Source organism: Furipterus horrens, unplaced genomic scaffold (assembly GCF_987537825.1).
Source record: "Furipterus horrens unplaced genomic scaffold, mFurHor1.1.pri manual_scaffold_5, whole genome shotgun sequence".
NCBI classification, from domain to species: Eukaryota; Metazoa; Chordata; class Mammalia; order Chiroptera; family Furipteridae; genus Furipterus; species Furipterus horrens.
This window is the reverse complement of record NW_028327175.1, coordinates 121,922,088-121,946,644: the sequence shown is the minus strand read 5'-3', so window position 1 is coordinate 121,946,644 and position 24,557 is coordinate 121,922,088. Positions and strand designations below refer to the sequence as shown.

The 24,557-nt window shown below is 45.9% G+C and overlaps 1 protein-coding gene and 1 pseudogene across 2 annotated transcripts; one reads left to right on the top strand and one right to left on the bottom strand.

Annotated features, from left to right (window-relative positions):
- Nucleotides 1-1,978: 1,978 nt before the first annotated feature.
- Nucleotides 1,979-6,150, top strand: LOC150009661 (dCTP pyrophosphatase 1-like; annotated as a pseudogene). The gene is made up of 3 exons (XR_016511192.1): nucleotides 1,979-2,098; nucleotides 3,773-3,880; nucleotides 5,682-6,150. The product of XR_016511192.1 is annotated as a dCTP pyrophosphatase 1-like (transcript).
- Nucleotides 6,151-8,371: 2,221 nt separating this feature from the next.
- LOC150009660 (uncharacterized) lies at nucleotides 8,372-23,602 on the bottom strand. The gene is made up of 3 exons (XM_090279202.1): nucleotides 23,282-23,602; nucleotides 22,780-22,923; nucleotides 8,372-9,452 (listed from the first exon to the last, which is right to left on the bottom strand). The coding sequence occupies exons 1-3, from the start codon at nucleotides 23,390-23,392 to the stop codon at nucleotides 8,556-8,558; spliced, it is 1,152 nt and encodes a 383-aa protein (XP_090135328.1). The 5' UTR covers nucleotides 23,393-23,602; the 3' UTR covers nucleotides 8,372-8,555.
- Between the last annotated feature and the right edge of the window lie 955 nt (nucleotides 23,603-24,557).

Below are 24,557 nucleotides of genomic sequence, written 5' to 3'. Positions count from 1 at the left end.
TGCCAGAAAACAACAAGGATGCCAGCCTGTTAAACCAAGCACGCCGTTGTCCGGGGACAGCCAACCGACCTGGAGTCTGCACGATCCTTCCCCATGTGGGAAGGCCACCCTCCCCTCCACACCCCCACTCTTTATAGGGATTTCTAGACCCAAGGGTAGGTAGGACGACGACCATGTCCAGCTTGAAGCAGCTAGAAGAGCTCGAGACCTTCGCCCATTGTCCTTTATAAGCTTATAAAGGGCCTTAAATCTGAGAGGGAGGGATTGTTATTTTTTATTGTTAAAATAATTAACTAATTAATTATTTTTTTTTAAAGAAGAAGAATATATGAAAGGGTGAGGCAGGAGAGCTTGTATGTATGACCCATGGGCATGGACTTGGGGGTGGGGATTGTTGGGGGATGGGGGGTGCTGGGCAGAGGGAAGCAAAGGAAAAAAAATTGGAACTATTGTAACAATATAATCAATAAAATATACTTAAAAATTAAAAAAAATAAACCAATGGTGAAGGGAAGGAAACCTGGGTTCAAATCAATGATTTGGAACATAAGGAAGAAAAAGAACAGTCAACCAGTACACAATGAGGGAACAAGAATTGAAAAAAATGAGGAGAGGCTTAGGAACCTCTGGGACAACTTTAAACGTGCCAACATCGGAATCAAATGGGTGCCAGAAGGAGAAGAGAAAGAACAAGAAATTGAAAATTTAAGAAAAAAAGCAATGAAGGAAAATTTCCCAAGTTTGGTGAAGGAAATAGACATACAAGTCCAGGAGGCGCAGAGAGACCCAAACAAGCTAGACCCAAAGAGGACCACACCAAGACACATCATAATTAAAATGCCAAAGACTCAAGATAAAGAGAGAATCTTAAAAACAACAAGAGAAAAACAGAGTTACCTACAAAGGGGTGCCTATGAGACTATCAGCTGATTTCTCAAAAGACGCTTTGCAGGAAAGAAGGGACTGGCAAGATGTATTCAATGTGTTGAGGAGCAAGGAGCTACAACCAAGATTACTCTATCCAGCAAAGCTATCATTTAGAATGGAAGGGCAGGTGAGGTGCTTCCAAGACAAGGTAAATCTAAAGGAGTTCATCATCACCAAGCCATTATATAAAATGTTAAAGGGACTTAAGAAAAAGAAGGTCAAAATTATGGACATTGAAATGACAACAAGCTCACAACTATCAACAACTGAATCTAAAAAATAAAAACAAAATCCAACTAAGGAAACCAGAATAGGAACAGAATCATAGGTATGGGGATCATTTGGAGGGTTATCAGCTGGGAGGGGGAAGGGGGAGAAATGGGGAAATGATACAGGAATTAAGAAGCATAATTGGTTGGTACAAAATAGATAGGAGGAAGTTAAGAATAATATAGGAAAGGGTGAAGCCAAAGAATTTATGTGCACGACCCACGGACATGAACTAAGGAGGGTGGGATTGCTGGAGGGAAGGAGGGTATTTTGCGGAGGGGAGTAAAGGGGGGATGGGAATTGGGAATACTGTAACAACATAATCAATAAAATATACTTTTAAAAAAGAAAAAATAAATAAATTCCCTTTCTTGTTTAAACCCCCCATTTCCAGGGTTTTCCACGTAGCACCCTTCTCTTTCCCACCTTATAATTTCGCTTTGGCGCTAACTGGAGCCCATAAGGGAAGTGACGCGCCTGCGCTCTCCCTGCGCTCTGCCCTTTGTCTCTGGTGCAATACCTACACCTTTAAGATTCTTGGCCAAGTCTGAAAAAATTCGAGGGCAGAGGCCTAGAAAGCGAACGCTTGACATTTACTTGTATGGGCCCAGTCCGCAGAAGAAGCGGACTACAGCAAACGCCGCAGAAGTCATGGGTCTTTCCTGGGGCTCCGCCCCGGGAAGCAATCGCTAACGCCTGTGATTGGCCAGGGCCTCAGGAGGCGGGCTCCAGGTTGAGACCAGGTTTCTTCCGTAGTGGGGCTTGCGGCACCGTGGACGAAATGTGCACTGTTGGTGGGGAGGAGCGTGGGGACACCGACGCGGACGTGGGGAACCGGGGAGGAGGGCATTGATGCTGCCGGCCTCTTTAGTTTCAGCCCGGAACCCACACTCGAGGACATGTAAGCAGTCCTTGCCCAACCTGGACTGGGGAAATCGCCCCCTTTCTCCCTTTCATTGCGGAGGGTCCGTCCACATGGTCGGGAAGAAGGCTAATAGCTGGCGCGGGTCCCAGCTCTGCTGACTGACCTCGGGCTAGCCTTCTAACCTCGTAGGAAAAATGAGCTTAGCAGTGCACACCTGAGGCAGGGGAAACACTGACGCCCGGTGAATAATATTAGAATCAGCCCTGAGGAAATACTGGGTCCATGCTGCTTCTGCCTCTGTCCTCAAGGAGTGGGAGGTAGTGTTACAGAAACAGGGGTGTTCCAAAAATCCCCAGAGTTTGTGGCTGGGGGATGGGGAGAAGGAAGCATCTTTTCAGAATGCCTCCACATGCCTGAGGCTGGTGGCTAGTGTCTTTCTTATGCAAAATGGCTTTAATGCATCCAAAGCCTCAGGTAGATGGGAGGAGTCTTGACGGTGTGGAAAAAGCACACAGAGCCTAGGTAAGGTTCTGTGAATGGTCAGAACTGTTTGCAACACCCCTGCGTCAGAGGACGAAGTCAGGGATATATAAGCAGCTGCGAACATTTTAGCGCTCTCTCTCTCTCTCTTGCGCGCGCTCGCTTTCTCTCTCTCACTCTCTGGCTCTCTTACCCCCTCCATGCGGCTTGGTAAAGGGGCCTTCTCCGTGCGGAATAAAGAAGCTAAGTTCTCCATGTGGCTTGGGGAAGGGGCCTCCGGGCTGCTTTAAGAGGCTCTCGCTCTCGTGTGCTCCCTCCATGTGGCTTGGAGAAGGGGTCTCCAGGCTGTTTTAAGAGGCTCTCATCATGCGGTTTTGAGGAGAGGAGATCCATGCGGTTTGCAGGAAGAAGACAGTTTGCAAGGAGGCTGAGAATCCAGGCGGTCCTGCATTGAGAGCTGGAGGGCACCACAGCACAGAAAGGACCTCCCCAATCAGAAGAGTGATTGGCAGCTGCTGGTAAAGCTGAACTGTGTTTGGAAAGTAGGGAAACGGTTTCTCTAACTTTTATAAAACTAGCCTGATTTGGTAGTGGGGAGGCAAGGATATGTGTTTATAGGTGTTTTAAAGAATATAAGACTTAACAACAGAAATCCGCAAATAACTAAATCTATATAACTGTTAAATAAACAATTCTTTTTTTTACTAAACTCTGGTATTGAGAGTTATAATTTTGGCAGCGGGCAATCAGGCCCCTAACTAAAGAGCCTGTGGGTTTGTTTTCAATTGGAGCAGCCCAGGGGTTCTGTAACAGTAGAATGTGGGCAAGTGCAGCGAGAGGTGTGAGGCATTATTTCTTGCTGGTGGAAACCAAGAAAGGCTTCTTAGGGGCAGTACCCGTGTACCTGCAAGGTCTCTGTAAGACCATAGGATTTAGATATGCAGAGATAAAGATATGTCTGGTGGAGGAAACTGCAGAAGCAGTAGCAGGAGATGGAATGGAAAAGAGGGTATTGTTAGGTTTCCATAGAGTTTGGGGTCTGTGTAGGGGCTTGCCATTTTATAGTCCCATAGAAAAGACTTGTTTAGGCCATTTAAGGAGTTAGTTGCAGATTCCCGTTGGAAACCCATGCTCTCACTACATATCACTGAGATACCTGTGGGGGGCTTCATCTACTCCCCTATCCCCTAACCCTGGGACCTGGGCTTCCACCCATTTCTCCTATACCAGCCGTCGCCTCCATGCCGAGTTTGCTGCTGAAAGACTGGGACCAGTTCCACAAACCTCGGAACCTCCTTCTGGCCTTGTCGGGAAAGTGGAGCAGTTGGCAGAGCTCCTGTGATTAGACGAAAGGCTTCCTGGAAGACTCTTTATACTGTGATGGGGGAGGATTTATATGATCATCAAATATCCATAGGTATGCGCTATTCCTGGTGCTGCGCGTACAGAGATAACTTGGTAGTCATTGCCCTCTAGGGGTCCCCAGCCTCCTGGGAGAGAAAACAGCAAGGCAGGTCCAGGTCTAAGAAGGGGTGGGTGGCAACCTTCTGTTACTCCTGCCTGGGGTGGAATGGGAGGTATTCTATAGAAGACCTGCCTCTGGCATTCCAGGCAAAAGGGGGCATAAGTAATGAAGTGGGAAAGAGCAAGTTATGTTCAGAGAGAACCTGAGATTCTTTCAGTGTAAGCTTCTCAAGGAAGAGCAAGGAGTTTGTATCTATTTTGTTCTCTGATGTGATCCAAGTGCCTGGCACACAACAGACATTCGGTAGATATCTACTGAATAATTGATAGGGCTGCGGAGGAGAGGGGTGGGATAGGAACCTAGAATTATAAAATTGGGGTTAGGAATTGGTAGAGTTTGGACAGAACAGATTTGAGTGGTAGAAAGAGCACTGTGTCTACAGGGTGGATTGGGTCACTAAAAGAATTAGGGCAGGGGGGGAAGCTGTTGTAGATCAAGGGAGAGGTGGTGAGGCCTAAGCCACTGTAGTCACTGTGGGGATGGAGAAATGAGGGCAGAAAGATGTGAGGGCAGGCCATTCATTTATTACACATTTATGAGCATCATCTGTGTACGCGGTCTTTTAGAATCAAGAGATACAGCCTTCCACAAGATACACATTTTTCCTACCTTCACAGTGCAAGGACATGGACAATAAATAAGCAAACTAATGTTAAAATACTAGGAATTGTGAAAGTTCTATGAGGAAAACAACCCAAGGTGGTAAAGGGGAAACAGGGAGGCTTTTCTGAGTAAAGGACATCTGAGCTGAGACCTAAGTAACAGGAAGGAGCCAGTCATGGGAAAGCTCTGGGGGAGCAAGGGGAAGATCATACAAAGCAAAGGGAGCATTAAGTGCAAAGACCCTGTGACAGTTTGACCTGTTTCCAAGACAGAAAAAGCCAGAGTGATTTTTAGGTGGGGAGCTGGGGAGAGCAGTGGATAATGACAGTGGGAGAGGCAGGAGTCAGTTCATGCAGGACCTGAAGGGCATGGTCAGTTTAGATTTTATTCCAAGCACAGTGAGGGGATTTTTAGCAGAGGAGGAAGAAAATGTAATTTGTGCTTTTAAAAGATGATACTGGGCAAGAGTAGAAGATGAGTTAGCAGGCTTCCCCAGTGGTCCAGGTCTGAGATTGAGTCTGGGGTGCCAGTGGCTAGGGCAGTAGTTCTCAACCTTCCTAATGCCGTGACCCTTTAATACAGTTCCTCATGTTGTGGTGACCCCCAACCATAACTAAAGCACAGTGATTAATCACAAAAACAATATGTAATTATATGTTTTCCCATGGTCTTAGGCGACCCCCTTGAAAGGGTCGTTCGACTCCCAAAGGGGTCGCGACCCACAGGTTGAGACCCGCTGGGCTAGGGCTAGACAGTAGAATTGGGTCTTGATGAATGCAATGATCTCTTGCCAAATCTTTTGCTTAGGTGAGAACACAGGGGTCTGGGTGAATTATCTGTTGGAGTCTCTTCCCCATCCTGACTCTACCAGGGCCCAGATGAGTTGAATTGTCCTTTGAGGAAGTTTCTAAGAGGTGGGCATTCATTGCTGCAGGACTGGGGTGCTTTGAGAGGCAAAGTCCATTGTCCTAGTTAGCATCTGTGTGTCTGTGCCTGTGTTCCACCCCCCAGTCAGTGGAAGCCTGATGAGGAGCCTGGCCCCCAAGGAACAGGCAGCCCTTTGGGAGGAGCTTAGCAATGTCCTCATCTACCTGGTAGCAATAGCAGACCGCTGCCACGTGAATCTGCCCCAAGCAGTGCTCTCCAAGATGGACACCAACCAGCGGCGCTACCCAGCACATCTGTCCCGTGGCTCCTCCCGCAAATATACGGACCTGCCCCATGGGGCCGCCTCTGAAGACCAGACTGTGGGGACTACAGACCTTGCCTGTGAGTCCACAGGTCAGGCCTCAACCTAGAACCATGGGCCCAGGTCTGCAACTCAGCGTGTATTCAGAGGAACAGGCAGTGGGCTGCCCATGGAACCTCATTCTAGTCTTTTCCTAATGATCACCAGCCTGTGGGCCCCACATTCCTGAGGTCTGAGGCTCAAGAACCTCTGGAAGACAGCCTCTTGGTATTCTTCTCTCTCAATAAAAGTTTTGTTTAGCAACTTCTGGATTCTTCCTGGGATGGATGGGGAGGCTCTGTCTCAGCAGGTACTACAGAGGGCAGCAGGGTTGCCTCTGAGCCCAGCTCCCATGTTTCTCTACTGTACCTCCCAGCTTCAAGGCAGAAATCTCACTTCTAGCAGGTCCCCTGTGGGATCTCCTGCAAGTTTGTTTCCCCTTTGGAGCCCCTAATAGAGATCAGAGGCTGTACGTAGTGTTAAGAGTTCAGATTTTTGAGCCCAGACATCAGGGTTCAAATGCCATCTTTGATACTTAGCAGCTGGATGTTGTTCATCGGTTTCTTCATCTAAAATGAAAACCAATAGTATCTACCTGATATGGCTGTAGTTTTAAGTCAGTTATTATTGTAAATAAAGAGTGCTTAGGACACTGCCCGGCACATTGGAGGCACTTTGTAAATTTGCAGTTATTATCTGTCTTTTCAACTCAAAATGTTCAGAGGCCCAGGGCTGGAAATGTCAACAGTTAAGATAGGCCTAGGTCCAGGACTGAGCCTCAGGACCCAGCACAAAATGGGGTCAGGTCTCTGGTGTGAAATAGAATAGGGCTTCCACTCCTCTTGGGCTTGGGCCTCTTGCCCCTTCCCCCACCATCCCAAGACCAATTTCTCATTCCACCTCTATACCTAAACAGTGTTAGCTGTGTATAATTCACCTGCTGTGTGACCTCACTTCCTTTTGAGAGATGCCCATAGCCTGCCTCCCTCATAGTGTTGGGTAGTGCTGGGGAAAAGACCTTTAAATGTTCTTGCTGCCTTTATGAGCCTGTTTTCACATCAGTAAAATGAGGCATCCCCTTTAATGGCCTCATTTCTCTAGTGACCTTAGCTCTCTTAACCAGCGACCTCTTACCAGCTAAAACAATCCAGATTAGAACTGCTTCAGTGTTGTGTTCCCAAACCCACCCTCCTCCCTACCAGTGATAGCTGGAGCCTCATTCTTACTGGTTTGATTTCATTTCCTCTCCTTGATCAATTATCTCCTCTCCCCTCTATATAATCAACTTCTCTTCCTTTCCATTAGCCTTCCCACCAGCGCATAAATTGAGTCTCCTCTCTATAGAAAAACCCAACAAACTTTCCCCAGCTACTTCCCTCATACTTTTCACAACCAAACCTCTCGAAAAGGGTTGTCTACACCCATCCACTTTGCTTCCTCATCCTCCTCTTTATACCCTAAGCCATTCAAGGCTGGCTTTTACCCCTATCCTTCCACGGAAACTGCTTACCACTTCTGTAAACTCCTACAGTGGACACCAGGGCAGAATCTAACTGTGCTGATCATTCCTGGTGAAACACTTGCCTCTCAATTTTCCAAATGAGACACTTATGGTTTTCTTTCTACCTCTGGCTGTTTACAGGTTTTTTCTTAGGTACACTTTTCAGAATGAGGTATCATGCACTTCAGACCTGATAGCCCCAAGCTGTTGTTTCCAGTCACCTCCCTGACCCCTTCCACATTTACCTCACACTCAACATGTCCAGATTAGGTGTAAGAATTGCTGCCATTTCAACTGTCCTACTCATTGTACCATCTCAGTGACACTACGTGCTGTCATATAAGCTAAGAAATGAAGTCAGCCCCATCTCCCTCCTCACCAAAATTCTAGCTCCTTAATATGTCCACTCCATCCTTCCCCTCTCATTCTTCAAGGCTTCTTTGCTGCCTTGGATCCTTTCACCCAGCTTATAAGATCCCTAGTAGTCTATCTCCTGCCAATCTTGCTTTCTGAATCTATTTTCCACCCCAGGGGACATCTACTAGATCTAACAAGACAGGCATGCAGTTTCAGGGGCTCTATGTAATCCCCCAACCCTGACTCTGAGCCTTCATGACCAGCTTAAACTTGTCTCTTCACTACACACTGAGCTTCACGACGTTCATAGCAACTCACCAAAGCTCTGGGAATGCAGTTTGATCACAAATGTGCTATATTTATAGATATTTCCAAATCTGAGGGTTGCAAACATAACCAAGGGAGGAGTGTGGGATGACTACACACACACAGTTCTAGGAAACCCTTTTGGGCTTATAGCTGCACTTGGTTCCATGACAATTCACTTAAGTCACCTATGCTTAAGGAAAACCTGAACTTTCCTCCTCTCCCCACCCACCTCATCACAAGCACAAATTGGGTGAGGATTAATACTTTATTTACTTATACGGGCTGAGAGCTTGTACTAAGAAGAAACTGAATGTTTTCCAGAGATCCCAGTAGGGGATTTGTGATGGGTCCTGGGACAAAGGTAGCCAGGACTGCCATCTCACACTTTCCCAGACCAGAGACCTGGAGTCAATGCTCATGTTAATTCAGCTCATAGGGGTCGAGGCCCTGGCCCCTACCTAGCCACAACCCGCAGCAACAGGATCTGCACTCAGCTTCCCTCGCATTCTGGGCAGCGCTCGGAAGCAGTGGCGACAGTAGCGCCAGCAGGTAGCTTGAAGTCTCGGCCACAGCCAGCGCAGATGTAGAGCCGGCGCCGCATGTGCGCACGGCGGTGACGGATAAAGTGTGAGCTGAGGCGGAAGCGCTGGCCGCACTCGCCGCACGGGTAGGGCCGCTCGCCTGTGTGCGTGCGGGCATGCTCTGCCAGGTTGGAGCGGTGGCCAAAGCGGCGGCCGCACACGGCACAACGGTGCGGCTTCTCGCCAGTGTGCACGCGCCGGTGCTTGGCCAGCGCAGAGCTCTGCGCGAAGCGTGTGCCGCAGTCCGCGCAGGCGTACGGACGCTCGCCTGTGTGCGTGCGCCGGTGGCGCGCCAGGCACGAACTGCCGCCGAAAGCACGTCCGCAGTCAGGGCAGGCATACGGCTTCTCGCCCGTGTGCACGCGCAGGTGCTGTGCGTAGTTGGAGCTCTGCGCGAAGCGGCGACCGCAGTGCGTGCATAGATACGGCTTCTCGCCAGTGTGGCGCCGCCGGTGCTGCTGCAGGTTTGAGGCAGCGGAGAAGCGCTTGTCGCAATCGGGGCACTTGTAGGGCCGCTCGCCGGTGTGCGTGCGTATGTGTTTAGTCAGTGCCGACTTCTGCGAGAAGCGCTGGCCGCACTCCGTGCACGTGAAGGGCCGCTCCCCGGTGTGCGTGCGGCCATGTTTGGTCAGCGCCGACTTCTGCGAGAATCCTCGGCCACACTCAGCGCAGGCAAAGGGCCGCTCGCCCGTGTGCGTGCGTGAGTGCTTGGCTAGCGTGGAGCGGCGCGCAAAAGCACGGCCGCAGTCTGCGCACGCGTGTGGGCGCCCTGGGTCAGCAGACGGTGTTGGCGCTGCGCTTGGTACCTGCGGAAAGAAGGGGGACAGGTCAGTCATGACCATAGGCCTGAGAGCCAGAGACCTGGGTCTCTGTAAAGGAAATTCTTTATGTTCGCCATGTCTAAAACAGGAAAGCAAGGGTACCTGCCTTATAGAGCGGCTGTGCGCATTAAATTAGATACTGCGTTCACACACATATCACAAATGTTCAGCAACATTCTAACTATATTAATTCAACAAATATTTATTAAAGGCGTACAATGTGCTAGGCTCTGTTCTAGGCGCCGGGGATCCAGTATTACATTTTTTAAATTCCTGCTTTCAGGAAGAATGGATAAGGAGTGCTGGTATTGGGGTGACGCTTCATATTTAAATAAGGTTAAGAAACTGATATAACATGAGCAAAGATCTAAAGGAGATGAGAAAGCAGGCTATAGAGGGAATAGCCAGACACTGAGGCAGGAGTTTTCCTAGTTAAGTTCCAGGAATGGCAATAAAAAGTGCCTAGGGCAGAATGCATGAGGGGGAGAGTAATTCATGGGGTGGTCCTGGAGGATATCTCTTAGCTTAGGGCCTTGTAATATGAATGAGATGGGGAACCATTAGAAGAGATGTTAGAAGGTTTTGAGCAGGGACATGACCAGATCAGACTCATTTTAAAAGCCTCCATCAGGTTGCTGGGGTTGGAGAAGGCAAGAGGGCAGAAGCAGGAGCTCAGGGAGGAGGCTACTATACTGCAGTCATCTGGCAAGAGAATAAAGTGGCTCAGACCCAGGTGACAGGTGAACATTGAAGTTGCAAGAAGGGTTTACTTCTTAATATATTTTTTGCCATTTGAGAAAACAGATTTGATAAACAGATTCGATATGAGATGTAAAGAAAAGAGGAGTCAAAACTACTCCAAGGTTTAACTTAGCAACTACAAGGTGGATTGCCATCTGCAGATATGGTAGGAAGAGCAAGTTTAAAGGTGAGACCTATTTCAGATCACATCTCCAATTCCTGACACATCTGGAGCTCAAGAGACAGTCCTAGGTCAGACATGTTAATTGGGAAGCCATCTGTGTATAGATATTTTTTAAAGGAAACTTTTTTATTTTTTAAGGATGTTTTTTTCTTTTTTCTTTAAAGATTTTTATTTTATTTTTAGAGAGAGGGGAGGGAGGGAGGGAGAGAGGGAGAGAGGGACAGAAACATCGAAGATGTTACGTCAACGAGTGCCTCTCTCATGGCCCCAAGTGGGGACCTGGCCTGCAACCTAGGCATATGCCCTGACTGGGAATCGAACTTGCAAGGTTTCAGTTTGCACGCCTGTGCTCAATCCACTGAGCCACATCAGCTAGGGCAGCACCTATCATTTATAAGCTGCGAAGGCATGGTAAAACCCAAATACAATTCTAAGGCCTGAACTGAAAATGAGCCACTTTCATGAAAACGGGGGTTGTAGCGATAAAATCAGAAAAAGAAATGTCTTATAAAGGCAGGTGAGGGGAAAACTTTCTAATAACAATAATAACATTGTATTATGTTAAAATTTTGTGTTAACAGTACAAAGAACAGGAATATTGAGGGCCTATTGCTCCCTCCTTAGAAAAGAGAAGGCTCATCCATGCAAAAATGATGCTCAGTATCTTCTGTGGGCCAAGCAACTAGGTACATTAATTCATGATGAAATAAATACCTGGCACATATGAAGGATAAGACAATGTTAGCTTCTCCCTAAAGTAGTAACCATGTTCTTATTTTTCTAGATAAGGAAACAGGTTAAGAGAGGGTAAGTGACAGCTAGTAAACAGTTAACACGTTTACTATTCTAAGTTGTAAGGAGGGCAACTTCAAGGTCTTGAAGATCCTGCATAAAAAGGCAGTCACTTTTTCACACCCAACTCGGACATTGGAACACAAGGCAGTTTGGGAAATTAGTGACTGAACAAAGGAACTGTAGTTTAAAGAGTACATATAATGATAATAGTGATCCCAACATTACAGTGTAAAGCTTCAGCAATGCTGTTTTATGTACATTACTGTTTCTCTCCCTCTTTTCCCCTCTCCCTTCCCCTCTAAGAATAAAATCATAAAAAAAGGAACGAACGAACGAAAAAAGAGAAAGAAAGAAAGAAAGAAAGAAAGAAAGAAAGAAGGAAAGAAGGAAAGAAAAAGAAAAAGAAAGAAAGAAAGAAAGAAAGAAAGAAAGAAGAAAGGAAGGAAGGAAGGAAGGAAGGAAGGAAGGAAGGAAGGAAGGAAGGAAGAAAGCTAGCTGAGACACACGGAGATTCAATTCCCATAACCAGTGGGAGTCAGGACCCTTAACTAGTAGCCTCACTGCATATCCCTGCATTTGCACAGCCAAGATGTGACAGAGGGTGGACTCCAAGTCTCTGCCACTCCTCAAGAGGAATTCAAAGTTAAAATAAAAATTGATACTTTAATCGAGAAACTCCCCATAGCAGATCTGGCACAGTCTGAATTCAAGGTCATACATTTCTGTCTTGCCCTGATTTTGACACCTATTGGGTTTATTTAAACACCTCAGCCCTTGTGGAAAGAACTTTCCTTATTATTAATATCTACATTTGTTCTGGCTCCTTTTCTTTGGAACCCTTCTTTCAGATGACTTTGATCAGCCTAAGGACTTCCTTATGCTGGGTTCATGGACTTAGGAAGGAGACATTCTTCACACAAGTGTTCTTGGTATCTGCAGCTCTAGGAGGTGCCCTGGGTGCCCCAGGAAAAATCTTGGTAAAAAGGGCTGAAACTAGCTCATTAAGACCCTAGGCAATGGGTTGCGGGTTCAGTCCCCAGGCGGGACATGTAAGAGACACAACTGATCAATGTTTCTCTCCCTCTTGTTCCCTCTCTCTAAAGAAACCCCAGCAAGTCACACCCTTCCCAGGCTTCAGTGAACCAAGGAAGGTGAGATAGGCTAGGTGAGATAAAAATTACTGAACTTGAGGTATGCACACATCACAGGATGCAAGAGGATTCTAAGTCTTCTGTAGGCACACTTCTACCTCATTATGATCATGTATTTATTTTCACAGATATCAGAAAAACAATGGATCACATGAAGCTCATAATTTCATCAGTATTACTGTTTGGATGAAGGTGGATTTTTTAAAAAATAATTTATTTGTTTGTTTATTTATTTTTAGAGAGAGGGGAAAGGAGAAAGAGAGGGAGAGAAACATCACTCGCGCCCCCAACTGGGGACCTGACGTGCAACCTAGTCATGTGCCCTGCCTAGGAATCGAACCAGCGACACTTGGTTCACAGGCCGACGCTCAACCCACTGAACCACACCAGCCAGGGTTTGGATGAAGGTGGATTTAACAAACACAATGTGACTCTATCTGAAGAAAAGCATTAAATAAATGAGCACAGAAGGTGAGCAATTTACATGGCTACTGGCAAATACCAGACTACATGGTCATTAAAGGACCTTACATGTGTTAAATTCTACAACTGTTAGATTTAAAAATGAGAATAAATGCTATCTGCACTAAAACAAGTATTTGAAGATAGTGATCTTGTCTCCCTGTATAAGTAGTTTTTTTAACCAGAGCAAAGTTCTCAGTTTTCTCTTCAGCCACCACTTTCCTAATTAATAACTGTAACTACCATTTATTGAGCACTCTATGTGCCAGAACTGTGCTACGTGCTTTTCACCCATGTTCTCATTTTAAATTCTCACAACCCTTTGGGTTAGGTATCATTAGCTGCATTTCATTAATACAGAAATAAGACTCAAGTAAAGGAACTACCCACGGCCCTACAACTAATCAATGATAGAACCAGGGTCTGAACTGGAAGTCTGTCATTGTCAAAATACTTGTTCTTAGTGATGATGCAACTCTACCTCACTGACAAGTTAGAGGTCACCTATACAGCTTGTCTCCCTGCCCTAGACTCTTTCCAGAATTCCCCCGTTTTTTATTACAAAGTGTAAAATACGATCCCTAACCTCTAGCTCCTTGCTACAGGAAGTGTGGTCCACAGACCAGCCATATCAGCCTCACTGGGAACTGGTTAGAATCTCAAGTCCCACCCCAGACCTACCGAATCAAAATCTTCACTTTGAAAGATTCCCAGGTGATGTCTATGCATGTTAACGTTAAGATACAATCTAGGAGAGGGGAGGGAGATACTGGGTGGAGGGGAGTAAAGGGGGAAAAAATTGGAACTACTGTAACAGCATAATCAATAAAATATACTTTAAAATAAAATAAAATAAAATAAAATAAAATAAAGAAAACACTAAAAAAAAAAAAAAAAAAAAAAAAAAAGAAGCTACACCATCGTCTCTCGAGACGGACGGCTGCCGACGACGACGACGAGCAATCTTACTGTTAAAAAAAAAAAAAAAAAAAAAAAGATACAATCTAGGAGAGAGAAGAGAAACTCTTGGAGAAAGCAGGTGGAAAAGGTGAAGAGTTTTACACGCTGAGAGACCACACTCACAAAGTCTGAGCCTGGGCCCAGAAACCTGCTCAGCTATAGTTCTCCATGTGTTTGAAGCTGGGGCATGGAAAGGGTGTTGGGTGATGAAGCCAGTACATGAGGTCAGACGGTGTAGAACTTTGAATGCCAGGCTTAGGAGCCAGGACTTTATCCTGAGGGAACAAAAAACCAAAGGTTTAAGGGAGGGGGTGGGGGCAGAGAACTGGATGTGCATAGCCCTTTGAGAAAATCTTTGTATTCGTTAAAGAGAAACTGGCTTTTGATAGGCAGTGAGAGAATGCTTCAGCCCCTGCATGGAGCATAATTAAGGCCTGTCCTGGACATGACTGGCCTTAGGACAGGGTGATAGCTAAGAGTTACAGGATGCCAGCACTGGAAGATTTCAAGATCACTATTTTCATAGAAACTGAGACTGAGGGAGACCACACAGCAAGTTAATGAGTTACCTTGTGGGCACAGTGCTGTGTTAAATGTTTATGGGATGTGTGTGAGTAATCCTCACTTCCACCCTCCTCCTCCAAAGACAGCCACCCAGATGGTGCTTAAGACTGGCTTTCAAAAATCTTATTTTCGTTATCTCATTTTACAGGCGAGAAAGCAAAGGCAAAGCTGATAAATGGTGCAGTTAAAATCTGAACCAATGCTTTTCACTGCTACATATGCCATGTATAGTCTGTCCCCACTTTCATCTCACGACTAGCCATGCCCACCCTCCACCTTCCCATCCTTAGCTCCAGCCAGCCCAATCAAGGTTCCCAAATATCTCCTGCTTTCTGTCTTGCCTCCACTTCTGTCGCCACCTTAGAGCAGGCTACTAGTCTTATATGGCCTGTTCTCCCCACAACAGACAATAAATCTTCTAAATAGAAAATCCAATGTCTGGCTTCTGATAACATGGCATAACCTCCACACTATGTCAAATTCCTACGCTGGCTTTCAATGCCTTTAACTCTCGGGTCCCATCTCCTCTGAGCCTTTGTTTTTGCTGTTTCTTCCTCCTGGGATGCCCTTCCTCTGCTTCCATTTGCCAAATCCCCACTAAGCTTTCTCTGTATAGCCTTCCTAACTGCCTTGAATTGGCTGCCCTCAATCCTCTGTCTAGGCCTCCATGTTAGTTTCCCCTTTCACCCCCTGCCCCAGGATTCTGCCTAGAAAGGCCTTTGATAAAAAAACGAGCTGAAAATTCTCCAGAAGGATGACCTAGACCCAGGTCCTGAACTTTAGGGAGAATAATAGCAAATATTTACAGTGTTTATTATGTGCGAAACATAGTTCTAACTCACTTAATATTCACAACCCCAAGAAGTAGGAGCTGTTATGATTTTGCTTTTACAAATGAAGAAAGTGAGGCACAAAGAGGTTAAGAAACTTGCCCAAGGTCATACAGCTGCTAAGTGATGGAGATGGAAGTCCACCCTAAGTTCTGAAATCTCAGTTCTTAACTTATAGGCAGAAGGCGGAGATCAGGAGATCCACAGGGCCAGAAGAAGCAGACTAAGCTAGAATGATGGGCCAAGGAGGCCTGAGAAAAACAGAAGTAGTTACTTTGACTGAAAGAGGCCAAAGCAACCAGCCTCCTCCCTCTAGGGTCCACCACACCCGCTAGAGGGCAGTAGAACTTTCATTCCCTAGAAACTGGCTCCTGTGCTGTAAGAAATCAAAGCCTGGGCCCAAAAACCTTTTGGGCTGGCTGAAGGTGGGAGTTCTGTAGGGTTCTTGGAAGTGGTGTCAGTCTGGGTGTTGAATGGGGGAATCTAACTCATATTCTGATATTAAAACTCCTTTCTCTAATCCTTATCACCCTCAGAATAAAACCCAAATGTCCTACCTAACCTGTCAAAACACCCCAATCTCATCCATGCTACATGCCTGAACCACCTGCTCTCACTTCTCCCAGTGCCCCACTCACTCTCTCTGTTCCACTGAAAGGCACATATCTTCTGCCTGGAGTAGTCACTCACTTCACCCCTCACTCTTACTGGTAAGCCATCTCTTTACTAACTTTGAGAGCTTGGGTCAGTCACCCAACTGTCCAGTTTCCTGGGCCTCAGTTTCCTCACCTGTAAAATGGAACAAATACTACCTAAATTATAGAACTGAGGTGCTTAAAACAGTGTCTGGAGGAGATTTCCAGTCAAGATGGTGGCATAAGTAAACACAGCTCACCTCCATGCCCAAACACATCAAAATTACAACTAATCTTATAAAACAACCATCATCCAGAACCATCAGAAATCAAACTGAATGGAAGTCCTACAACTACAGAATTAAAGAAGACCACATCAAGACTGGTAGGAAGGGCAGAGATAAGGGAAGGGCTGGTCCCACACCCACTTGTAAAAATTGGGAGGAATATCTCAGGAGACAGGGGTCCCAGCCCCACACCAAGCCCCCCAGCCCAGGGTTCCAGTGTTAGGAAGAGAAATCTTCATAACTACTGGCTCTAAAAAGCAGTAGGAATTGAGGCTGTGAAAGACAGAAACTGCTGGAGTCCCAGGCAGTTCCTCTGAAAGGGCCCACATTCAGAATTACTTGAACTCACTCCATCTGAGCTCCAGCGCGGGACAGCAGATTGAAAGGCATCAGACATACAAGGAGGAACTGAATTGTCCGGTATCCCTACAGAGCCACAGAGCCCACAGCTGAGTACTATATCTGACACCCCATCAACCTGGCTCATACTGTTTGCCCCACATTGGCAACTCCGTGTCCTAGCCCCCCCCGCCCGCCCTAACTTTCAAGCTGTTTCCAGTGGCTTTCCCTATGAATGGCCTGTCTTGGACTGTGCTTCAGATTTTCCTAAATTCTCTCAAACAAGTAGCATCTGGCTCCAGGGAGCCCCACACATTTTGCTACATGTGCACTAGCAGCACCCAGGCTTGGTTCACAAATTGGCCTCACATGGGCACCTCCAAACCCAGCAAAAGTAGTATCCATCTGCAGATCGCTTTGTAGCTTATGGTGTGTAACTCCAGAGAGAACACAGGCTGTGACTGACCTTGGATGTGCCAACAGCAGACAAGGCTCAACTACAACAGAAGGGTGGACACAGCCCACCCACTGAACACACCTTGAGTACCCAGCTTGGGTAACAAGAAAGGCTGAGCCACCAGACACTACAAAAAACTTACTACGTTAGGCCACTCTATTAAGCAGCTCTATGTAATACAGAGAAACAAACACAGGGAGGCTGCCAAAATGAGGAGATAAAAAACATGGCCCAAATGAAGGAAAAGAATAAAACTCCACAAAAAGAACAAAAAGGAGAGAAGCAATCTACTAGATAGATACAGAGTTCAAAACACTGATTATAAGGATGCTCAATGAATGAACTTAGAACCTCAAAAGCATTAAAAAAAGATCCAGTCAGAAATGAAGGAGACCTCGGCCAAGATGGAAGTATAGAGAAACATGCTTCGTCTCCTTCCACAATCATAAGAAGGATTACATCTACTTCAAAACAAAAAACAGGGACTTCCGGCCAAGATGGAGGCTTAGACAGACACGCTTGGTCTCCCTCTACAACTAGAGAGGAATACAACTACTTCAGAACAAAAGATAACTAGAAATTCCAGAAAATAAAACTACACGGAAGCCCAACGTACAAAGTTATAAACCAGCGGCGCTCTTGGGGCAGGTAAGAGCGAAAGTGGGCAGCGCTGTTTGCGGTAGCATCTGGGACAGTGGCAGGGAGAGCAATCCCGGCTGCAGTCGAACTCCGGCAGCTCGTGACCCCAACGCTCGGAAAAGCAGCCACCACATCACCTCCAACAGTGAGGCCCAAAGGGCGGGAGGACGGATCCCGGTCTCCTAGTGGAATAACGGCAGGAATCCATCTTGGACCCCCGCCCCCACACAAAGCGCCACAGCGCTGCGAAATAGGTTGCGGATCGCCGCTGGTCGCTGGGTTGTGACGAGTACACAGGCACTGACCCCTATAGCTGGCCCAAGAAAACAAAACGCATCTGTCAAAATGAGGCAGACAACTATAGAAATCCCGGTGGCGCAGCTCACCAGGCAACAGATGAAGAACCTGACAGATGAACAAATAAGAAACCTGTCAGAGGCTCAGTTCAGGGCCATTGTTATCAGGTGGCTTACAGAATTAACAAGATCTGGAAAAAGATGAGAAAGAATTGGAAAACACTCATACTGAAAGGAACAAAACCACATACGAGACAGATGGTGAGGAAATAAAATCCAGAGATCAAATCAACAAACCAGAACATAGAGAAGGAGCAAACAGTCAACCAGTGCAGAGAGAGGGAACAGAAAACAAGGAAAATAATGAGAGGATCAGAAACCTCTGGGACAGCTATAAGAGACCCAATATAAGAATCATTGGTTTACCAGAGGGCGAAGAAGATGATCTAGAAATTGAAAAATTAAGTGAAAATATAATAAAGCAGAACTTCCCAAACTTGGGGAAGGAAATAGACGTACAGGTCCAGGAAGCACAGAGAGTTCCAAAAAAACTGGACCCAGGGAGAACCACTCCAAGACACATTATAATCAAAATGTCAAAACTCAAAGATAAAGAGAGAATCTTAAAAGCAGCAAGAGAGAAGAAAAGAATCATGTACAAAGGGGTCCCAATTAGACTACCAGCTGACTTCTCAAGGGAGACCCTGCAGGCAAGAAGGGACTGGCAAGAAATATTCAAAGTAATGAAAATCCAAAACCTACAGCCACGAATACTCTATCCAGCGAAACTATCATTCAGAATAGAAGGGCAGAGAAAGTGTTTCCAGGACAAAATAAAACGGAAAGAGTTCATCAGATCCAAACCACTATTATATGAGATGTTAAAGGGACTGGGTTAGAAAAAGGAGGATCAAAACTATGAACACTAAAATGAAAACTGCATCACAAGAAGCAACAACAGAAGCTAGGGAATTGAAACAAAGGCAAACTAAATAGGCAACGAGAGTGGAAAAAGAGCTATAGGTATGGGGAGCATATTGGGGGGAGGTCAGCAGGGAGGGGGAAGGGGGAGAGGGAGGGAGATGGTATAGGAATTAAGAAGCATAGAAAGAGGGAATGGAATAGACAGAGGTTGAGAAGAACTATATGCACAAACAATGGACATGGACTAAAAGGGGGGGACAACTGGAGGGAGAGGGGCCACCGGGTGGAGGGGAGCAGAGGGAAGGGAAATTGGGACAAATGTAACACTATAATCAATAAAATACATTAAAAAAAAAAAAAAAAGCAACCAGACTACCAGAAAATCGAACTGCATGGAAGTTCAACAAACAAAGATATAAAGAAGTAATACTCATCCAGACAAGTGGAACAGCTCTACCTAAGGCACGGAAGGAAATGCAGGAGCCTGTCAAGTTGAGGAGACACAGAAGTACGGGCCAAAAGAGGGAGCAGATCAAGGCTCAGAGGGAGAACTAAACGACAAGGAGAAAGCCAACCTAACAGACGCAGAGCTCAAAACACTGGTAATAATGATGCTCACAGACATGACTGAGTACAGCAAATGCATAAGGGAAGAAGTGAAGGCTATACTAAGTGAAATGAAGAAAAATCCACATGAAACCAATGGTGAAGGGAAGGAAGCCGGGGTTCAAATCAACAATTTAGAACATAAGGAAGAAATAAACAGTCAACCAGTACAGAATGAAGAAACAAGAATTGAAAAAATAAGGAGAGGCTTAGGAATCTCTGAGACAACTTTAAACATACCAACATCCAAATCATATGGGTGCCAGAAGAAGAGGAAGAGCAAGAAACTGAAAACACTTTTGAAAAAATAATGAAAGAAAACTTCCTTAATTTGGTGAAGGAAATAGATATACAAGTCCAGGAAGCACAGAGCAAACAAGCTAAACCCAAAGAAGAACACACCAAGACACATCATGATTAAAATGCCAAAGGTTAAAGATAAAGAGAGAATCTTAAGAGCAGCAAGAGAAAAGCACAGAGTTACCTACAAAGGGGTTCCTATAAGGCTATCAGTTGATTTCTCAAAAGAAACTTTGTAGTCAAGAAGAGCCTAGAAAAAAGTATTCAAAGTGATGAAAAGCAAGGGCCTACAACCAAAACTACTCTAAATAGCAAAGCTATCATTTAGAATGGAAGGGCAGATAAAGTGCTTCCCAGACAAGGTAAAGCTAAAGGAGTTCATCATCACCAAGCCCTTATTACATGAAATGATAAAAGGACACATTTAAGAAAAAGATAAAAACTATGAACATTAAAATGACAAGAGATTCATACTACCAACAAATGAATCTTAAAAAAAAAAAAAAAAAAAACCCGCCAAAAACAAACCAAGCAAACAACCAGAACAGGAACAGAACCACAGATATGGAGATCATATGGAGGGTTGTCAGTGGGGAGGGGGAAGGGGGAGAATGAGAGAAAAAGTACAGGGATCAAGAAGCATAACTGGTAGGTACAAATAAACAGGGGAGCATTAAGAATAGCATAGGAAATAGAGAAGCCAAAGAACTTATATGCATGACCCATGGACATGAACTAAGGGAGGGAGCATTGTTGGAGGGAAGGAAGGTACTGGACGGGGTTGGGGTTGGTGGCAAAGCGGAAAAGATTGTGACAACTGTAATAGCATAATCAATAAAATATACTTAAAAAAATAACAATTGAAGCATGAGGACAAAAAAGAGAATTAAAGAATACACTAATTTAAATAAAGAACAATTTACAGGCAATCAGCAGTACACTGGATTAAGCTGAGAATAAAATCGGTGACTTGGAATATAAGGAAGCAAAAAACAAGCAATTAGAACAGCAAGAGAAAAAAAAGAATCCACAAAAATGAGGATAGTGTAGGAGCCCCCAGGGCAACATCAAGCATACCAACATTTGCATCATGGGGGTGCTGGAAGAAGAGAAAGAGCAAGAAATTGGAAACCTATTTTAAAAAATTATGACAGAAAACTTACTAACTTGGTGAAGAAAACAGACATACAAGTCTAGGAAGCGCAGCGAGTCCCAAACAAGATGAACCCAAAGAGGACCACACCAAGATACATCATAATTAAAATACCAAAGACTAAATACAAAGAGAGAATCTTAAAAGCTGCAAGAGAAATGCAGTTAGTTACCTACAAGGGAGCTCTCATTAGACTATCAGCATATTTATCAAAAGAAACTTTGCAGCCTGCCCTGACCAGCGTGGCTCAGTTGGTTGAGCTTCGACCTGCAAATTGAAAGGTCACCAGTTCGATTCCCAGTCGGGGCATAAGCCTGAATGGCAGGCCTCTTCCCTAGTTGAGGCAGGTGTGAAAGCCAACTAATCAATGTCTCTCTCACACATCAGTGTTTCCCTCTCTTTCTCCTTTCTCCTCTCTTTAAAAATAAATAAATAAAATCTTTAAAAAGAAGAAAAAGAGACTTTGCAGGCAAGAAGGGACTGGCAAGAAGTATTCAAAGTGATGAAAAGCAAGGATTTACAACCAAGACTACTCTACCCAGCAAAGCTATCATTTAGAATTGAAGGACAGAGAAAGAGCTTCCCAGACAAGAAATAGCTAAAGGAGTTCATCAGCACCAAACCAGTATTATATCAAATGTGAAAGGGTCTTCTTTAACCTTTTGAGTGCCAACATCACTGTGAGCGACGCTGACAAATTTCCCAAAAGTGCCAGCGTCGCTCCCAGCGACTCTTTTTTCAATGGCTATAAATGTAAATAACAATGGAATAATTTGTGTTTTATGTTTTGTTCTCTTTTTTTGTGCCTCAGGTTATATATTGATATATTTTTTTCTCATGTTGATCCAAATTTTGAATTATGCATGGCATTCAAAGGGTTAAGAAGATAAAAAACATGAATAAAATGGCAATAAATACATACTTATCAACAATTCAATCTAAAAAACAAATAAGCAGGATAGAAACAGAATTATAGACACAGAGAATGTTTTGATGGTTGCCAGATGGTAGGGGATCAGGGAGAGGGGCAAAAAAATGAAGGGATTGAGAAGTACAAATTGCATCCTGGCTGGTGTGGCTCTGTGGACTGAGCGCCAGCCTACAAACCAAAAGGTCACGGGGTTCGATTCCCAGTCAGGGCACATGACTGGGTCTTGGTCCAAGTCCCCAGTTGGAGGCATGTCAGGGACAACCGATGGATGTTTCCCTGACACATCGATTTTTCTCTCCCTCTCTTTCTCCCTTGCTTCCCCTCTTTCTAAAGATGTATATATAAAACCTAAAACTATAATAAAAAATATTTTTTTTTAAAAAGTACAAATTCCTAGTTACAGAATAGCCATGGAGATGTAAAGTACAGCATAGGAAATAAGAGTAGCCAAAGAACATATATGCATGACCCATGGTCTTAGACAACGGGTGTGAGGACTCACAGAGGGAGTGAGGGGTGGAGCTGGGGAGAGAGAAAAGGGGGGGAAATTGGAATAACTGTAATAGCATAAATAAAATATAATTTTTAAAAACATGGCAAAATTTAAAACACAAACACACACACACACACACACACTGGAGAAGAGTAAATGCTACTGTAGCAAGAATCAGAGGTTACCCTTGCCTAAGCTGGCCCCTCCAGCACCCCAAGTCTGCATTAAGTTCCCAGCTCTGGGCCTCCACCCAGGTGCCTGCACTCATCACATAGAATTGTAGCTGCGGGATTACTCAGCCGTCTATCCCTGGTATACATCAAGCTCCATGGCGAACCAAGGATAGCATTTACTCTCCAGCACCCAGCACAGAGCCTGGCATGGCAGGTGTGACATTTGTTTGATGGCAGCCTGGGCAGTGGGGCAGAAGGATGTGTTGCCAACCCTCAGATTCTAAATCTCAGATTCATGGAAAAGTAGGGACAGGATCCCTGGCTTCTGTAGGTTGGAAACTGGAACAGGACCCGGTTAGGGGCAACGGGGCCCCAAGGTGTGGGACACGTACCTCCTTGTTGTCCATGGGGATCTTGAGTTTCACCACTTCATACTTCTCACCCTCATCCTCCTCACCCTTCACCAGCAGCACCATCTCCTCTTGCATCTCTTCCTTCTCCTCCTCCGTCTGTTGTTCGCCAGGCATCTTGGTGTCCTGGGGTGAGCAGCTGGATCAGAAGCTCAGGACCCGCCTCTCACCATGGCCCTGGCCCAGGCAAGGCGGTGCAGCCCTGGCTTCTCTAGCCCGACCCTGGTCTCTGAGTCTGGCCCTCTCCCCTCCCACCCCTGCTCGGCCCTGAGCACCAACACTTCCCCGGGACCAGCTCTGACGACACTCCTTCACGCCACTTATCCCGGCATTCAAGACCCTGAACAGTTCGAATCTCCAGTCCCAGCGATTCGCCACCCTCCCTCGCTGAGTCACTCCCAGGCCCCCAAGTCAGCGGCCAGCAGCTCTAGGGTAACCGCTGGAGGAGAGATCAGGGCGGAGACCCAGCGGAGCGCGTACTCACCAGCCACGGGTTCCGCGCTCGCGCACCAGAAGGCCAGGGTTCCCGGTGGTTGGCCACCCGGTGAGACGGCGGTTCCGGGGGCGGGTGAGAGCATCTGGCGCGGCTGGTCATTGGTCAGAAGACATAACCCCGCCTCCTGAGGGAGGGATCCAAAGGACCCAGGCGTCCGGTACGCAGTGCCCCTGGAGGGTGGAGAGCCCAGACCCAGCGCCGTCTGCCGTTCCGCAACTGCCAGGACAGTCGGCTCCACCCCGACTTTGAAGGTTCTCGCAGTCCGGTTGGAACCTACCTTCAAGAATTGTCTCCTGTGGCGGGCTCTGAGGTCTCGGCTGCGGCCAAGCGCGTCCGCTCCACCCAAACTAGGCCACGTGCGCTCCAGCCCTAGTCTGGGCCTCTTGTTGGCGCCCCGCCTTTAGGGCGGGCGCTGTTGCCTCCTTATGTCTTCCCTTTACTCTTTCTCCTCCTTCGCCGTCTTTTTTCCTATACTAGCGTCGCTTTTACAGTCCCTGGTCTTTGGTATATCTTGATGCTTGAGTGCATATTTGCCAAATGAACAACCACAGAAAGCTACCACTGCCCTGTCTTGTGGTAAGCCTACTGTGCGCCAGTGTTATGCAAAGCTTTTCACACACCTGATATCTGTTTAAATTTAAATATATTGGGGTAAAATGTCACCACCCAAACTCTAGTCTCCTTCGGACACCGTATTTGACGACCTTTTACTCTCATTCTGCTTCTCCCACCCCTTTACCCTCTGTTGTCTGTATCTGAGTTTGCTGATCTCTTGATCGGCACAAAGGTGCGTCCATTTCACAGATGGGCTAATTGAAGTTCAGGAAAATAAACTGATTTGCTTAAATAATACAGCATCCCTGACAACCTAGTAGCTTAGGTGGAAAATTGGTAGCTCACAGGCCAAATCCAGACCATGGACGTATCCTGTTTGACCCTCAGGGTGTTTTTACATTAAAAAAAGCTTCAAAAAGAGAGAGAGGGGTGTCTTTTACAAATCTTTATTTTCCACATTTAAAAATTGTGATATTAAGCCCTGGCTGGTGTGGCTCAGTGGACCGAGTGCTGGCCTGAGAACCAAAGGGTTGCTGGTTTGATTCCCAGTTAGGGCACATGCCTGGGTTGTCAGCAAGGTTCCCAGCTGGGGGCATGTGAGAGGCAACCACACATTGAGGTTTCTCTCCCTCTCTTTCTGCCTCCCTTCTCCTCTCTCTAAAAATAAATAAAATCTTTAAAATAAATAAAATAAAAATTGGGATATTTC

Coding starts and splice junctions, on each gene's coding strand:
- LOC150009660 (XM_090279202.1), bottom strand. CDS start 23,392: ATGACCAGCCGCGCCAGATGCTCTCACCCGCCCCCGGAACCGCCGTCT. Junction 22,924..23,281: donor GAGCGCGGAACCCGTGGCTG/GTGAGTACGCGC, acceptor TGCTCACCCCAG/GACACCAAGATGCCTGGCGA. Junction 9,453..22,779: donor TCCCCATGGACAACAAGGAG/GTACGTGTCCCA, acceptor TTCTTTCCGCAG/GTACCAAGCGCAGCGCCAAC.